A 15,090-nucleotide genomic window follows, 5' to 3' on the forward strand; every position below is an offset into this window, starting at 1 on the left:
GGTAACGCATTGCAGACGTAGACCAAATCTTGAATGACAGAAATGAACATATTCAGATATGAGGCTGGATGTCAATTTCAGGTGCTTAGATCCCAACCAATCCTATAACTTCAGTTCTGTGGTGAATCAAAGGCCCTAAAGAATCGGATCTTAAAGGCAGCCAGTTGCCTGGCTTCCACTGGTCTTTTTCACTACATGCTTCTGCCTATCACATATGTATTTTACTGTATTTGCATACAGTATGCATATTATGTGCATGCTGTAGCTAAGCAAATACTTTTCTGAAGCTTTGGTAGAACTACTTGTTGGTTTGGTTTTGTTTTTTGGTTTTGGGGTTTTTTTTTTTTATATGAGGTATTATCTCAGGGTAATGGGATTTTTCATCCTAAGATTTCTGTATAATTAAATCACAAGCCTTAATCCTGACCTGGGATCTAAAGTTTATCTTAAATTAATGCTAGATGCTAGAGCCATACGCTGCCCTCATTGAGTCTTACGCCCACACACATATGGATGTATACGTACAAACCTCATGTTCACTGTTCTTCCATGATATCACTGCATACCTACAGTAACTTGTAGCCTGTGCTTCATAACATCTGTTTGTGTGTGGCTGGTCTGGTATCTCTAGAGGGCTGTTAATGACTTCTGACTGGGGCTATATGGAAGGCACTGGGTGTGCTTATAGCTCACTCTCCCATAAACTCTGTCACTTTCGGCAAGATAGAGGGCCTAAAATAGCTGCTTGGAGCGGGATAGAATACTTCATGTTTCTCATTCTACAGCAATGTTTCCCATGGGTGATGAAGGCCCTGAGTTATGTAAAGTGCCCTGACCACTTATTTTATTTCCAGTAGATGGCTATTCATATTTTATCTCAATTATAGTGAGGTGGATTGCATGTCTCCAGTTTGAGATTCTTAATGATGTTTGTTACACTTTAAAATTGTTTTTCCTTGTAAGAGTGATAGCAACATTTTCCTTCACACTCTTAACTGAGTTTTTAGAGGGCCTAATCTAGTTTTAGCAACAGTTCTTACAAGTGAATTTAACACTCCTGAAAGATGATATCTAGGACTAGAGACAGGTGGGCAGAAATCCTGTCAGCTTTCCTTGTATATAACTTTTTTCCCAGCATGTGACCTGGGAATTTTCAATATTAAGATAAACTGGGATTAAAATAAGGCCTCAAAAATTCCTTTCCTGGGTAAAGATTAGGCTGCAGAACTGCAAAAGGGAACAAATATATCAACTGCTGTTTGGTGTTCTTCAGCTGATCTAGTTCAGTAGTTCCTGTTTTTCTCCCTGTGAATCATAATGTAGCAGAGGGGCCTGGTATCTCTGTTTGAAGGTGATGGCACACTGGTGCACTGGGGCATGTCGTAGGAAAGAGTGTTTGACTCTACAGTACAGGTGAAGATTGTGGCATCTGACATAGTTCATAGATAAGGTTCCTCATACATTAGCTATGGATTTTGTTTACCATGACTCTTTGCTTCTTATGTGCTATCCGTGTTTTCCTTCGGGCAATGTGAAACATCAGGCCTTCACTGGAACAGTTCTATGAAGTGTCTGGCACATGCTACATTGTGGTTTTTGGTTTTGGTTTTTTTTTGGTGTGTTTTTTTTAAGCCAATCTTTTGATGATGTGGGATACAGTAAAGCCAAAACATTGGATATGCTATCTTAGGACTCTCTTAGTGAGGCTGCTATTCTTGCCTGTGCTTCCCTTGGCATCATGCTTGCAGAATGCACTGCATTGCTGCAGAAATTGCTGTTTGCTTCCAGAGGTGTTTGGAATAAGTATGAGTCACATATCTTGTCACAATTCAGTTAGAAAATAAGGGTCAGGTCTTCAGCCTATTGGCTTAAGTAGATCTGGAATATCTGCCAGTAGCAGATCAGCACCAGAAGCATCTGCTGAATGGTCAGAAATGTGCACAAGTGCAAGTTAAAGAGCACCCTCTGATAAAATTCTTAGATAAAGAATTAAAAATTTATTTTTTTTTTCTTTTTCACAGAATTTCACTCTTGAGAATTCTTAAATCAGCCACTTTCCTGTAGTATATGATGTGTATACAACTGCCTGGGTAGTATTCAGCCCCGGGCAGAGCTTTTGCTTGGTGCTATAGTGATACCTCAGCCCTATTGAAAACACTGAGCAGAGAAGCATGACATTTCCTGCAGTGATGGGTTAATAAATTACTCAGTGATGGTGCTGTTAAAAAATGTGGCAATAGTGCAGTTAAAGAGAATAGGCTACACTGACACCTTGTGAGAGAGAAACATCACAAACAGAATTTAATGCCACTGATGATGCATTGTGTGGACTCCCATTTGCTGTGTGTGTCACATCTGTTAGAGGCCAAAATAATTTTGTGAATGGGGAATGTTTTCAGTGATTCCTGACAAGTGGCGAAACAGGGTAAACACACCTGTCAGTTTCTGTTTTTCTCAGGACTGTTGACTGTTTTCAGGCTGGCAGATAAACACTCCACGCAAATTCTTCCTTTTTGAAATCTCTAGTCTTAATGACTTTCACAATCTTCCACTTGGTGGCATCAGAATTCAATTGCAGCTTCCTAGTATTGGTAACAATTTTTTATTTTTATTTTTTTTTTAGTTCTGAAGCTATAATCCTTGGAGTATGTGTAATTTATTCATACTCAAATATACATTCATAGTATATTTGTAGTTGGATTATCATAGAATAGTTAGGGTTTAAAAGGACCTTAAGATCATCTAGTTCCAACCCCCCCTGCTGTGGACAGGGTTAGACATTAGACCGTGTCGCTCAAGGCTCTGTCCAGCCTGGCCTTGAACACTGCCAGGGATGGAGCATTTACCACTTTGGGCAACCTGTTCCAGTGCCTCACCAGCCTCACAGTAAAGAACTTCTTCCTTATAGCTAACCTGAACTTGCCCTGTATAAGTTTAATATGTTGTATCTTGTTGCTACTTTTTAAAACTAGATTTGGATTATTGGAAACTTCCTTTCCACTTGTTAAATTCCAGTAGTATTGAGGGAAAAAAAAAGTTCTGCTTATTATTTTCACTTCATTGAGGACTTCTTTTTCCTAAACGTTGGAGTTGCGACCCCAACTCCATTTTGCTAGGAGTTGTATATATGGATAATAATAGGTTCTGTTCTTAAGTGAAGCCAACGAGTGTTAGTTGACATCTGCTCTTTCTAAGAATGGAAAACTTTTCTATGATGTATAAGACTTCACTGATGATTTAAGCAGTAGCTTTGGCCAAAGCTTTATTTACATAGTGAAGGGAAACACCCAAAATATGTGACCCTTTCACCTACGAAGGAGCAGAGGCAAACATGAACTTTCCCTAGGCTGACAGGTTCTTGGCTGGTTTCTCTCCACCTGTTGTATCCCAATATTACTATTAAAAAAGAAAAAAAGTTGCTCAACAACCTCACCATTTATACTAACATTATATACTACATAATACATCATGTTGGCATTATAGCCACAGAGGCTTATTTAATTTGATTTGATTTAATGGTGGCTGTTAATAAACAGCTTAAGAAGCAAGTGCATTGACTTTTACATTTCCTTGGCTACTAGTGTTTTCCCTAGTATGAGGTATTTTGAACTGGGAAAGTAGTCCTTGAAATGGAACGTCACTTGGAAGATACTATTCTCTGCTGTGGAACTTAAATTATAAAATAAAATAAAATTCCTCTAAAACAATTGCTTGGGTGTTGTCAGGTTTTCCTCCATACTTTCTTATGTTAAAAAAGCATGGTGGTAACTTGGATTGATCTTGATGGAAGCAGGCATGGATCCTATTGGAAAGGGCGTTTTTTTTTCTGAATAGAAGAAAATTAGCTGAACTAATAGGTCACAGCAAAGTGATCATACTGGAATTTGTTATGAAGGATTGAATCTTTTATGGACAGAATAGCCTTTTCTTCCCCTAATTCAGCTTTAGCATTAAGAAATACTGTAGGGGATCAAGTGGTGGTAGGTCTGAGTGATGGTAGATGCTTCTGTTTGTGGACAGAACAGCGGTCACCCATGATGACCATGAGTCATGCTCTGTTTAATTACGAACAGAGTGAAGTATGAAAGATTCAGATGGTGGCTTTCTCACTCCATGACGGTAGTAAGCAATGATGGGTTGAGTCCCACTGTCAGAGGTGAATGAAGAGGATTTACATTCTTGCTCAGCAAGGACTGTGATTAAATAGTAGGACCATGAACAGATAGATGTGTGTCAGAAGTGGTGATGGTATGGGGTTATTGCTGGTTTACTGTTGTCTCGATTGATAGATTTTTTCAAATTGTTTCTTTCTCTCTTTCCAGAAGGTACCAGGGGCATCTGGTGGAGCTTTACCAAAAAGGAGGAATGCTAAGCTATTTTTAGGTATTGTGAACAGCTGTTTTCACACAATGCTTTTCTGACCCTGTCTGCATGTGTACTTGGGTTCTGTCCACCATCTTGTCTGGCTTTGGAGCTCCTTGTGGATTTTCTTTTTGGTTGGTTGTTGTTGTTTGGCGGGGAAGGGAGAGGATTGGGTTGGTTGGTTGGATGGTTTTTGTTTGGTTTTGATTGTGGTGTTTGTTGTGGATTCTCGTTTGGTTCTCTCTCTCTTTTTTTTTTTTTTTTTTTTTAAGTTCTAGTTTTTAAAGTTGGTCCAGGCAAATAAGTAATTCTTAGCAATTTTGGTGCATACTGAAATGCGTTTGTATGTATACATGAAACATTATAAAGTAGGCCCTCAACTATTCTCAAAACAGCCTGGGATTTGATAGGTATTTTTTGACTAATTCTGTCCCTTCTCTCTCTTTGTGATTTCGACAAAGGACCCTTTTATTAAAATGTTTAGCTATATTGAATGTTTCGATATAACAGGGTCTCAGTGTGGCACTGCTCTGCTAAGCAACTGGTCATAGGAAGGGTTGTTACTGTTTCAAAGTTGTTAGGTAAAGGATCTCTCCTGTAATGAATGCAACAGTATGTATATCAGGAGTATCTCTTTACCAATTCTTATTTTGTTTTGTCCACAGTTATATCCCCTTGCTTCATGGAAAGCAGCTGATTCATCTGTTATTTATTCTCTCTATATTAATAGCAAATAGTGATACTTACTGGGGTTTTTTTCTTTTCTGGTAATGAAGAGGTTAAATGTTTTCTTTACAGTTAGCAGTTCTTATGGCTAAAGGGAAACAATAGCATGGCCTCCCTTTGGAATTACTTTGATCTGTGGAATGTGTCCTTAAGAGGACTTTGCAGATTGTGTTTGATTAAATTGTTGTTGTTAATATTTGGAGTAAGCTTTCAAAGGAGGGCTTAGAGAGAAAAAAAATAGATCTAAAGACGAGTCATAAAGAAATGAAAATTCTTTCGTAGGAGTTAAGTCAGTTAAGGAGTTAAGTTGCAGATGCTGGTCTAAATGCCATTTACTGTCAATTTACTGGATGCTTATAAAATAATGGGTTCAGCAACAAAGCTGGTTGCAGTGCCGCAAAGGTTGTACAGTGTTAACAATGTGAGTGTAATTAAATAGAAAAGCGTGGTCAAATTTTATTCTTGCTGATCTACTGCCTGCATTTTGAGGCTCCTGTCATTGTGGTATGCTGGCACACAGTGTACATAGCATAGTTTCTCTGCTGTGCCATGTTGGAGTCTTCAAATTCCATCCTTGCACATGAGCATTTTGTTCCCACTGAATAAATGTGGTGCAGCAGTTCCAAGTGTCCTGGTCCCAGGAGACTTATGAAGGTGGTGTAATTCCACTGGGGTGGATTTAGTACATGGAACTATCACCATTTAATCCAGCATTCTAGAATCTAATGTACTTTTGAAAATGTATCTCATCTGGTCTGTTCTACTGCAGTCTTCTTTGCAGCCCCTGCTGGCTGGGAGTAAAATGGTACCAACTCTGATCCTTCCCATGCATCCAAATGCTTTGTATCCACTTTGGTTCAGCAGATTTTATTATTTTTTGGCCATGCTTAAAGAAAAGAACAAATAATTATTCCTATCTTTGTTCATAGCTGAGGAAATGAAAGCACAGAGAGGCCGGCTGATTGCATGCGACAGCAGCAGAGATAGCCAAATTTGGCATTTTATCTCTTAATCCAACATCTTCCTCATTGGTTTGTTGCTGCTGGACTTCTCATCTTACCAGGTCACTTTAGTTCTGTCTTTCTCATTGTGGTGACCTTAGGCACTTAACGGTAGAGGTTTGCACCAAGCTGGCTATTACCAGCCCATGTATGTAGCCTGCAATGTAGGGCTTACCCTGTCAGACAAGAATAGGTAATTATCGATGGATAGCTCTAGCATCATGGTGTTTCTAGGTATCTTTGAAGAATTCCCTGAAGACCCAGAGATTTAAGCTTTGCGTACAAACTCAATCCAGTTTGGGCATTTGTTACATTGCTTCTTCTAATCCTCTTTGATGTAAAGCTATTAAAGATACTAAACTCTTCTCAATCTCCTTAGTATTAGAACAACATCTTTTGGATGCTTACTGATTACTTTCTAGCACTGCTGCTATCCAATAAATGCAATGGAAACACAGACTGGTTGGGTCAGTCAGCTGGAAGCTTTATCTTTTCCCTAAACATTAAAAGATCCATGACAAAGTGTGTGTGCATAATAATAAAATTAGGGTTTGGGCTTACTCTGTTTTGCTTTTCTTTTGGAGAAGGCTGGAAGGTGTTGTCTGTATGTGTTTTATGTAATAGGAAGAATAATAAAACATTGTGCATTGAAATGAACGAGCTGCCTTTACTCCTGCTTATTTAAGTGTTGCTAGACAGTGTAGATATGGTAGCTTCAGCTCAGACTGTGCAAGCGTCAGGGGATTTGGGGTGGTATTTAGAGCAGGCTGCGTCATGATGCGTGGAATAGTATCCTCACTGCATTGTTAGTTAGGCTAGCAAGGTTGAAGATACTTTGTGCTTGTCAATATGCATGGCTATCCCACAAAGAAGTTTTAAATACAGTCTGTAAAATTAATTGATTGGACAAGATGGTAGCTCCCCGTGACTTCACAAGGCTCTCAGATAAGAACCAGCTGCAATGTTGTGTTGGGTATGCAAACTCTTGTTTAAATCAGCCACAGTATGGTAAATGTGATACCAGGTATGGGGGAGGGGGAGACATGATGGGACAAGGAAAAGTGCCATCACTAAAATTGATTTTCATATTTGTATGTCTGGAAGAAAACTAATAGATGAGAATTGAGGGAAAGTTGTATAAATATGATGTAACAGATAAGAATCATTATGGATTTTCTAAAGTGAAATAATGGTTCTGGGTCTAAGAATACTCTGGGACTGTGTGTAGTAGTCCCCCTACGTATGCAGTGATTATGTGAATAAGAGCAATTTGGTTAACAGGATGTACTGTGATCTTCCTTATGAGATCCTGGTCAAAAGGGGTAGTAGAATAAGGGGGAAGATCCTTGTGTTAAAAAGATTGGAGCTGTTCAGAAAGATAGTTCTGAGAGATGGTGTGAATGGTTCTCTGAAAATGTCAGCTCAGTTGTCAGCAGCAGGGAAAGTCAAGTGAAACATCAGGAGTAAAGCAGCATTTTATATTTTATTCTCTATTATTTTGCTTTATAAATAAGAAGTGAGCCTCTCTTTTTGAATAGACACCACAGCTGCATGCAGTATCTCCCCCATCTCTAAAAACCAACCAGGCAAGCACACACCCCCACCCCAGCAAACTAAACTCCCTACATAGTTGTCTGGAAGGCAGGAAGTATACGCTGGAGGAGGAATCGCTGCATTTTTGCCTTGTTCTGATGCCCTCTTCTAGGCACCTGTTGGTCCCTGCCAAAGTCTGGGCTCTAGGCTAAACAGAGCTGACAGAGTGGCTGTTGTAAAACTTGTCCGTAGGCGTCCACTTCCAGACCAGTTACCATAGCAGGATCTGCCAGTGCAGCAAGTTGTGTGCGCTCTGTTTAGAGCAAAGTCAGGGCTAACTTAGACCATCAATTAAAAGTGTTTTGAAGTTCTCAAATGAACAGCTCTGTCAGCAGACCTGTGAGGATGGTAATTGCTGGTGAGAGGAGTCTCGGTGAGGAGCTGTATCCATGACACACAGCTGGTCTCAGAGAAGGCCTTGGAAAGGAAGACAAAACTTCCACTTAGCCTGGGGAACATGTAAACTTGTTGAGCTTTTCCTGGGTGGCACCTGCCTGCCTATGGCAGTGAATGTATTTATGACTACTGTTTCCAACTGTAAAGACCATTCATAAGATTGGCCGTGCTGCATTTCACCACAGCTTCACTTAACTCTCCTAGATCTCGTAGCAGGGAGTAGCAGAACCCAATTTTCAGTAAGGATGCTTTTGTTTGGTAAGCTTTTGAAGAGGACTTTTACTACCAGTGGTTTAAGTTTATATTTAAGTAAGTACTTATAGAGTATGTATCTATGAATGGAAAGCTGTGATTTAGGAGGACTTGAGTGTGTTCTGGCAATATTTTTATATTTTAGCTCAGTAAAGTTATGCAAACTCACCTGCAGTAGCAATGGAACTGATTAGACCATGAGTGAACCTGTTGCTCTCTGGCTTTGCCATCTAAGCTAGAGTTAATTATAGAATGGTGGGCAGATACCTTACACCAATAGATTAATAGTTAGCTGGTTTAGGTAGAACTGTGGAAATTATGCTAGATTAAGAAAGGCTAATGCTGCTAGCAAAATACTTACGAATTTGAATTTTGGTGCTTTAGCTCTGCTTTTTTGACACATGACTGTGCCAGGAATCCAAGGGATGAGGTCTATATCTAGCAATAAGAACAGCATACTAATGCTTTGGACATGTAGCAAGCAATTTTAATGTTATTTTACAAATAGCCAATGATCCAAATGATCCTGGTACAAAGTTTTGCTTTTCCTTTTGCACAGAGGAGAATGTCATGTCTATAAAGTGTTTTGTGGTGTTTTTTTGGTGTGGTTTTTTTTTTTTTTAATAGCTCATGTGAAGAGGTCAGTGTTTCAGATGTGTCTGAAGACAAATGAATTGAAAAGCCTTTCTTTTGCAAAGTGCTGTTGCTGCAATTCACTAGTATTTAGAGGCTTCAGGAAGAAATATTTTAATTGAAAGACTCAGTCCTCCACTTCCAAGTCAATACAAATTTGTCTATTGCTTTTCAGTGGGAGAGCAGGGTCAAGCCCAGATTCCTAAGATGTCTTTCTAGGGTTTCAAAATTAGTTGTAGGCTCACTAGTTAACATCCTCGTTCAATTTTTGTGTTTGTGTTCCCTTTCATATGACACAGATACATCCATATGCACCGGAAATCGTGTTTGGGGGTCCTGCATGGAGTCTCCTTATGCCGCTATTATTAGTGCAGTCTGTTGGTAACTTGTCTAAATCTGATCTGAGCACCTCCACTCCTTTTCTTCCCCTCCAGTGGGTAGGTTTACAGTACTATCTTCCGCTTCCAGCTGCTGTTTTCAGTCAGTTCAGCAGCAATGAATTTCTCACCGTCACTAAAGTGATGCCTATGAGCTGGAGTAGATTTACTCTACTGACCACTTGCCCAAAATAACGTCAGTCGAGCCTCTGTTGTAATGTCTGTTATTTTGCTTTGCCTGTTGTCTTGGCCTCCCAACACCACACTTATGACCTATGGACACTTTTTTTAGTGACACTTTGTTTTAGTGACCACACTGTTTAATTGGGGCCCTGAGGAGACACCGTAAAGCTGTTAGTCCACAATGTCATATGGGCATTCCCCATCAAGTTGTCAGCTCTTTAAAAAGATTAGACTGGTTGGTTGTCTTGTGGCTCAGTCTTGGAACTCAGTAAAGCTTTTTTTTTCCCCCCTCAGAAATTCTTTTTCTCTAAGTATAGTGCTTGAAGGTTCCTATTTTTCAGTGCCTTTAGTACTACAGTAATTTTTGATCAAATATGCTGTGTTTGGAAGTCAGTTTCCCCCTGCTCCTCTTTCCTATAGTTACTCTTATTCCCCTCTCAAATTCTGCACTAGTTTTAAAATCTATGTTTAAAGCTGCCTACAGACTGCACATGGTGCCTGGTGGCTACAGGGTCAACCTCTGCCCTCCTTTAGTGTGGCTCTATTGCCTTCTAAAGTAATAGTTGTCTGTTTCTATTACATCTACGCTTGTACTTTCTTTGCCATGTTGGCTCTTGCACAGGCACAGAAAATATAATGCAGGTAGAACTTCTTACTGAACGTTGCAACTATGGCTCTCAGCACATACAAGCCAAGATAGAAAAGGATGAGTAGTGATTTGGGGGTGTTCTACTGGACATTGCTAAGGGGCCTGTCTGACAGTCAACAGAAGAGATTAGTTTCTATGGTCATCTGCTGTAGCAAAGGATTTCAGTCAGTGACCTTAGAAGTCCTTTCCACTCTTATGTACTGGTTCTGAACCCTGAGAAACTGTCTTCAGAGTGATAATTGCCAAAAAAGTACTGGCAGTGCTTAATTCCTATTCAGAGGGAGTAGGAGTATGGAGTAGAAGTCTACCAGCTTTACATGGTCACCTTCAAAAGTGATTTGAATTTCCAGTTAAATCCTCTTTTTTTTTTCCCTCCCTGTTATGAAGTTGCATGTATCTTTCTTTAAAATAGGAAGTGTGACGCTGCCATATCAGCGTGTCGGATATCCAGAATGCCATGCCGACAGGACATGGTTTTCTGCTTTTCTGGTAATGTGAATGGTATGAGACCCGTGAAGGTAAAAAGGAACTTTCCTTCCCTACCCACTGGACACAAAAGGCTGATGCTTCTAAGTGTGTGATGTCCTTAGATGGCAGTGAATGACTGCTAATAGGGTACTCAGTCTTTTATCCCTGGATCACTAGTTCAAATGCAGGTCAGTAGCAGTAAAGTTACTACTAGCTGGCTGTTGTCTGGCTTGTGAGGTGAGCTGAAGTGTGTGTCTGAATTTTGAACCCAGGGAACTGTATCATTGCTCTTTCTATACAGCGGATTTTAAATACCATAAGCTTAATGTCGGTGTCATAGGGAAATGAAAATAAGAGCCCATCTTACAGATGTCTACAGATAGCAGCTGACGTGAGCTGTCCTCAGGTTCCCTCTGGTGGCTGAGCGAGGTGTGTGACTGCAGGCCCTGGAAGAGGCGTTTGATGTCTTTAGAGCTGGCTGAAGATAAACGGAGTTTTTATCCTTTCTGAGGAACCTCTATCATATTTAGGAGATGGTCAGTACTTCTGGTTTTGCTGTGCTGGTCACCATCAAATTTCAGGGCATTAAGTCTCTGATCCATTGCCTGTGTCAGCTTGAAGAAACTAAATTTCTTTGCTTCAGAGAGCAATAAAGCTTACTGTTACAGACCATGTCTGTTGAGATTCACTCCTTTATCAAAACACAGGATTTTAATACAAGATGGGAAAGAAGCCCAGAGTAAAGTGAGGTCATTGGTTTTCTCTTAGGCTGCAGTAATGGAAGAGATCCTTATGAAAATAGTGTGATTTTGGGAATTAGTAACAAATTAATGTTTTCTTTATAAATGTCATTCAGTATAAGAAGCTGTTCTTGCTTTTGTGTCTATATTCAGCTGATAAGAAGGGGCTTTTGTTGGTTACTGCTGAGAAAGAGGTCGTGCTGCTGGAAGTTGCTGACAGTGGGTGTTGCCACCCCTCAGGACTGGCTGGTGCAGCAGGTGAGCCAAGAATTGAATGGATACTGGATTATGTTGTTCTCAAGAGGTCTTTCCAGGTCAAGTTAAAATATCTTTTGATACTTGTTTTATCACTTAGGATTTTCAGGCTGTTACTGTCCACTGGGTAGACAGAGAGTTTAGTTTTCTGAATCTGGCTTCTGTCATCCTCGCCTCTCTACCAAATATACATTTGAGATTTCAGGCATTCCCTGGGTGCAGTGGTTGCTGCCAATGCTCATTTAGTATTGAGTGACTCTTTAAGCATATGCATGTACTTAGAGTGAAAATAAGAGCCAGCTTTAGCTACTGCTAACATATCTTCTTTCTTGGTTGAACCTTATTCTGTCAGTGGCTGTCTGGTACATTGGAATACAGTAGATCCAGCATCTCCAGATGGGAGAAGGATCCAGAACATCCCATCCTCGCCCAGGCTATTCTTGCAGTTGAATCTTGTGAAACGTCAGACAGAGCATGCATGTGTTTGGTTTTAACTTTTTCAGTTATCCTTGGAAGAACTGAGCAAGATTTGAACTCAGTCTTGTCAGTATGGGATAATTATGTTTTTGATGAAGCTAGAGATAAAACCACTGGTGATTTAGTTACTAATATACTCTCCTGGCTTCTCTGGGTCCACTTATTTCTGGACAAGCGTGTTAGCTGATGTTGCTTGATCAAGGCACATATTTAAGCAAAAAAGTCATCCTTACACTGGAATAAAAGTATACACAAACACTATGGAAGACTTTATCTTCAAAGGAAAGCTTTATTAGTAAGTGGTCTTTAAACACTTACACTGGTTACAGAGTGGAGTTCACAAGAGAGGGATAATGCTTGTAAAACGGTACTTGCTGTAGCTATTTGAGAGTGTGAATGAGATGCGCGAATACTTCCAGCCTTGACATTTTCATGAGAAGAAAGGCCAGAGGTTCAAGATGGGTGAGAGTCATAGCGTGTTTCAGCCAGGTCTGTCATCTGGAAAATATAGGGGGCTGAAACAGAGGTGCGTTATTCCTGCTCTGCAATTTGGACATGGGTAGTGTGGCCTGGTCTCTATGTTATATAGCATTTCAAGATCCTGGGTGAAAGGCACAGCAGTGTTACATCCTGATTTTGTCCAAAATGAGCAGTATTTTATTAGCTGCTTCCCAGAATGTGATGTCTGGAACAGAGCACTGCTTGGAGAGGGGCCAAATCAACTGTGACTGTGTATGAGATTCAGATGGAAATCTTGGCCCTCAGAACATTCTCTTGCAGGATGGTCAGATTTCAGTTTAGGTCAGGATTTCATAAGCATTCCTAGCCAGAAGAAACTACTTACTGACAGTGTCAACTTGCTGGCTGATGTCAGGCAAGCAATGCTTCATAATGGTACCTATGCCACAATTTAGGAACCTTAATCTCAGGGCAATCTCCTAACATTCCCCATCTTGTTTTCCAGATCTGGAGGCAAACAGTGATCTGAACACTGATGACTTTGAATATGAAGATGAAGCAAAACTCGTTTTATTTCCTGATCACTATGAAATCCCATTACCTAATATAGAAGAGTTACCAGCACTGGTCAGTGAGTGTGTGCAAGTGGTGATAGGAATTGGCTTCTGCTTCAGTTTTTATCAAGATGGTGCTTTGTTTTCTTATGTGTGGTGCTTGGTTTTACATAAAGATCTTTTTTAATCAGCTATAATAGTAATTTTTAAAAGTGTGATTTGTCTTTTGTTTCTTGCATTTCCTTTTTACCTCCTGTATTCCCTCCCTTATTATGATGCCAGCTTGTCCTAGGGAAACTCTCATAGTACATGTGTCTACTTTTCTGCTAAAATAAAACAGCAATCTAGAAGATTACATGCATATTTAAGTATATAAATAGTCTTACTGATAGCCAGTTCTGTAAGTGGTTAGCAGTGGGCTGAATGCCAAGTTCTGTCTAGTCACTGTATCATGTTAGGTTTTGCTTGACATACATTTGTCTTCCAGGTGACGATAGCTTGTGATGCACTCCTCAGTGCAAAATCACCCTACAGGAAGCAGGACCCTGACTCCTGGGAAGAAGAACTACAAGCATCTAAACATGCCAAAACACTTGTACAGTTAGACAATGGTGTTAGAATTCCCCCCAGGTAAGGGTAATACGGTTTGTTGTAGGTTCTCTAATAGTGTCCAGAGTAATAGAACTAAAGCCAGCAACTCAGCCAACAGTTCTCCTGCATGACTCTGGGCTGGGTGTGCATGCTTGGTTTGACCTACCATAGTTGGAAATACAGGACTAGTTCCTGACTTACTTATTTCTGTCGTTTCTTCCTGTTTTCTCTTGCAGTGGTTGGAAATGCTCAAAATGTGACCTGCGGGAGAATCTGTGGCTAAACTTGACAGATGGTTCTGTGCTGTGTGGAAAGTGGTTCTTTGATGGCAGTGGGGGGAATGGGCATGCAACGGAGCACTACAAGGAGACGGGTTATCCACTGGCAGTGAAGTTAGGAACCATCACTCCTGATGGAGCAGGTCAGCCACCTGGCAGGTTCTGAAATGAGCTATCTTTTGTGCATGTCTATATCTATTACCAAGTGGGTTTGTACTACTTGTATAAATCTTTCTGAGAGTGTCATATGGAAAGGAAACCCTGTGAGTCTGAATCGTGATTGGGGTTGGGGGGACCAACACACACTCCATTTGGAGAAAGCCCTTACCTTTTTTATCTGCTCTCCTCCTGTTTCATATTTAGTGTAGATAGGTTTTGTGGGTTTGTCTAATAGTAGATTTGTAATAGAAGAATGGCATTATTTTGAGATAGCAGAATCCAGAGAAACAGTGTCTTTCAGTTTTACATTTGCTAGGGCAAATGGTTCAATCTTATGTAACATAGAAACAATAACAGGGAAATTGTTTTTAAGTCAGAAAAGTCTGTTCTTAACAGCATGTATGTTGGGGTTTTTTTATACTGGAAACTCTGCTGGTTTTCCTTATTGTTTTGGTAACATTTGGTTCAGTCTAATGAACACCCATCTTCGTGGAGCTGCTGTGATGCACATTTGTAAAACGCCTGATGATCTTGAGAGGGGGGAAAGCTGTAGAGGTATCTTTCTTTGCATATTCTCCAAGTGTGACATTCTGCAGTGTTGCTGTGGAGAATTATAGTGTGTGAGGATTAGATGGAGTAAACACATGAGAAGCTGAAAAAGTCATAAGCAAAGCAATCCTTTGCTGTAGCAGTATGGAGAAATAAAAATGGAAGAACACGTAGCATAATTATATTTTGGATTTAATGCTTATGACCATGTGGGTGAAAAACAGCTGCTTAGAGTAGCCCCTTTTTTAACATGTCAGTTGACTTTTTTATCTTTTAAGTCTTATTCAGTGTCAGGGAAAGGAGGCTGTAGTCAGATTCAACCAGCTCTGCCAAAGAAACACTGAGCAGAATTCATTCTATTCTCTCCCAGATGGAACATTGTTTCCTT

The 15,090-nt window shown here is 40.1% G+C and overlaps 1 protein-coding gene across 5 annotated transcripts in view; it reads left to right on the top strand.

Moving 5' to 3' along the window:
• USP13 (ubiquitin specific peptidase 13) overlaps positions 1-15,090 on the top strand; it is a 57,215-nt gene that overhangs the window by 12,165 nt on the left and 29,960 nt on the right. For 4 of the 5 annotated variants that reach the window (XM_030493654.1, XM_030493656.1, XM_030493655.1 and 1 more), the window contains exons 3-7: positions 4,323-4,383; positions 11,534-11,638; positions 13,077-13,198; positions 13,613-13,755; positions 13,953-14,137. In XM_030493654.1, the coding sequence (XP_030349514.1) occupies positions 4,323-4,383; positions 11,534-11,638; positions 13,077-13,198; positions 13,613-13,755; positions 13,953-14,137 (616 nt within the window). The remainder of the gene's footprint in view (positions 1-4,322; positions 4,384-11,533; positions 11,639-13,076; positions 13,199-13,612; positions 13,756-13,952; positions 14,138-15,090) is intronic. The other variant, XM_030493657.1, reaches the window with a different exon arrangement.

The sequence above is a fragment of the Strigops habroptila genome, chromosome 8 (assembly GCF_004027225.2).
Source record: "Strigops habroptila isolate Jane chromosome 8, bStrHab1.2.pri, whole genome shotgun sequence".
In the NCBI taxonomy this organism is placed as follows: domain Eukaryota; kingdom Metazoa; phylum Chordata; class Aves; order Psittaciformes; family Psittacidae; genus Strigops; species Strigops habroptila.